The 1586-nt window shown below is 40.9% G+C and overlaps 1 gene segment (V, D, J or C); it reads right to left on the reverse strand.

Moving 5' to 3' along the window:
- Nucleotides 1-212: 212 nt before the first annotated feature.
- LOC116224114 lies at nucleotides 213-705 on the reverse strand. The segment is given in 2 exon segments: nucleotides 213-550; nucleotides 657-705. Coding segments are annotated over 2 exon segments (387 nt in total).
- Nucleotides 706-1586: the final 881 nt, after the last annotated feature.

Below are 1586 nucleotides of genomic sequence, written 5' to 3' on the forward strand. Positions count from 1 at the left end.
TTGAACAATATTTTATATGTATTTGGCCAAGAAAGAGTTAGAAATGGTGTGTGTAGAGAAGTAAAGAAGTGTGTGTTCTGCTGTTATAATCTTTATTACCCCCTCTTGTCCTGTGTATGACTACAAATGTAGCGATAAAGAGATGTGTGTATTCTGGTGTGATAATCAGTCATGTGGAGCCTGACTGGGGGAGGTTTTTGTACGGCGCTTTATCACTGTGTGAACACAGCTTTACTGCTTATAACGTGTGCACTTTGACAGTAGTAAACTCCTGCATCCTCAGCCTGGACATTACTGATGGTCAGAGTGAAGTCACTGTGAGTTCCACTGCCACTGAATCTGGATGGAGTCCCAGACTGAAGTGTTTTGGCATAATAGATCAGGAGTTTAGGAGCTGCTCCAGGTTTCTGTTGGTACCAGTTTAATTCAAGACTTGATTTCCCTGCATCATACACATCACTGCTGGTTTTACAGTTCAGAGTGACTGATCCTCCCTGTTGAACAGCTTTCACTGCAGGAGTCTGAGTCACAGTGACCTGTCCATATGAGACTGCAGAGAAGACATAGAGAATAGTAAGATATATTTAACCTCCCACATATGTTAATGTATCTTTACTTTACACACAAGATCTGGGTTCAAATAAAATAAAACTTACTCTGAAAGTAGAGGACAAGTGTCCAGAGGAACATGAAGATGAAAGTCATTGTTGAGTTCTCCACTATGAGAATCAGCTCTTACCCATGAAGTGGTGAACTCACAGGGCTATAAATAATCCCCCCTAGACTAGAACTGTGACCACTCATGCAAACTGACACATCTACTGTATGTAAATTATTTTCCTGAGTGAAACAGACCGTTAGGGTTACAGTAATGATTAGTATGTACACAGACATAGATGTAGATGTGATTAGGAGGAAAATATTGTTACGTGTTCAACCTTTAAAACAAAGTCTCAAACTCAAAAGCATGTTTCAACCGTTTCTATTTTCAAAACAAACAAAAAAATATTTCGTCAATTTGTCATGCATCAGTAACATCATACAGACCACAAAATATGCCATAGTCCATTGTCCATTTCGAGAGCCTGTTTTCCCGATAGTATGTCCATTCAACGCAAAGCACGTTGTAATCCGTGTGGCAAACTGAAATCCTTCCGTTGGACTGTTGTAAAAAAAACTCACGGTCTGTATGAGCGCACAAAAACTCTGTCGGTCCGTATGTAAAATAAAAACCGGCGCCAATCAAACGCCGCAGGCTCCATGTCTCAAAGGCCTGTGGCCCAAAACGCTGCACGTCTCCGCATCTCTCAGGCATGTGTCACAAACGCCGACCGTCTCCATCTCCCAAAACACGTCTCCCAGGCATCTCTAAGCATGTCCCCCCTTTAACGATACTTCCGGACATGTTTTATGCCCTTCCGAGTTCGCCATCACCTATCAACCTATCAACCCTATGACCTGGCATGAAGCCTCTTAATGCATCAAACTAAAAGTCTTTAACTAAACAGTGTTTCAACTAACACCAATTGATCACATGACAAAATAACATATATAAATTATGTGAAAACAAATATACAATGAAGTAG

The sequence above is a fragment of the Clupea harengus genome, chromosome 16 (genome assembly GCF_900700415.2).
Source record: "Clupea harengus chromosome 16, Ch_v2.0.2, whole genome shotgun sequence".
In the NCBI taxonomy this organism is placed as follows: Eukaryota; Metazoa; Chordata; class Actinopteri; order Clupeiformes; family Clupeidae; genus Clupea; species Clupea harengus.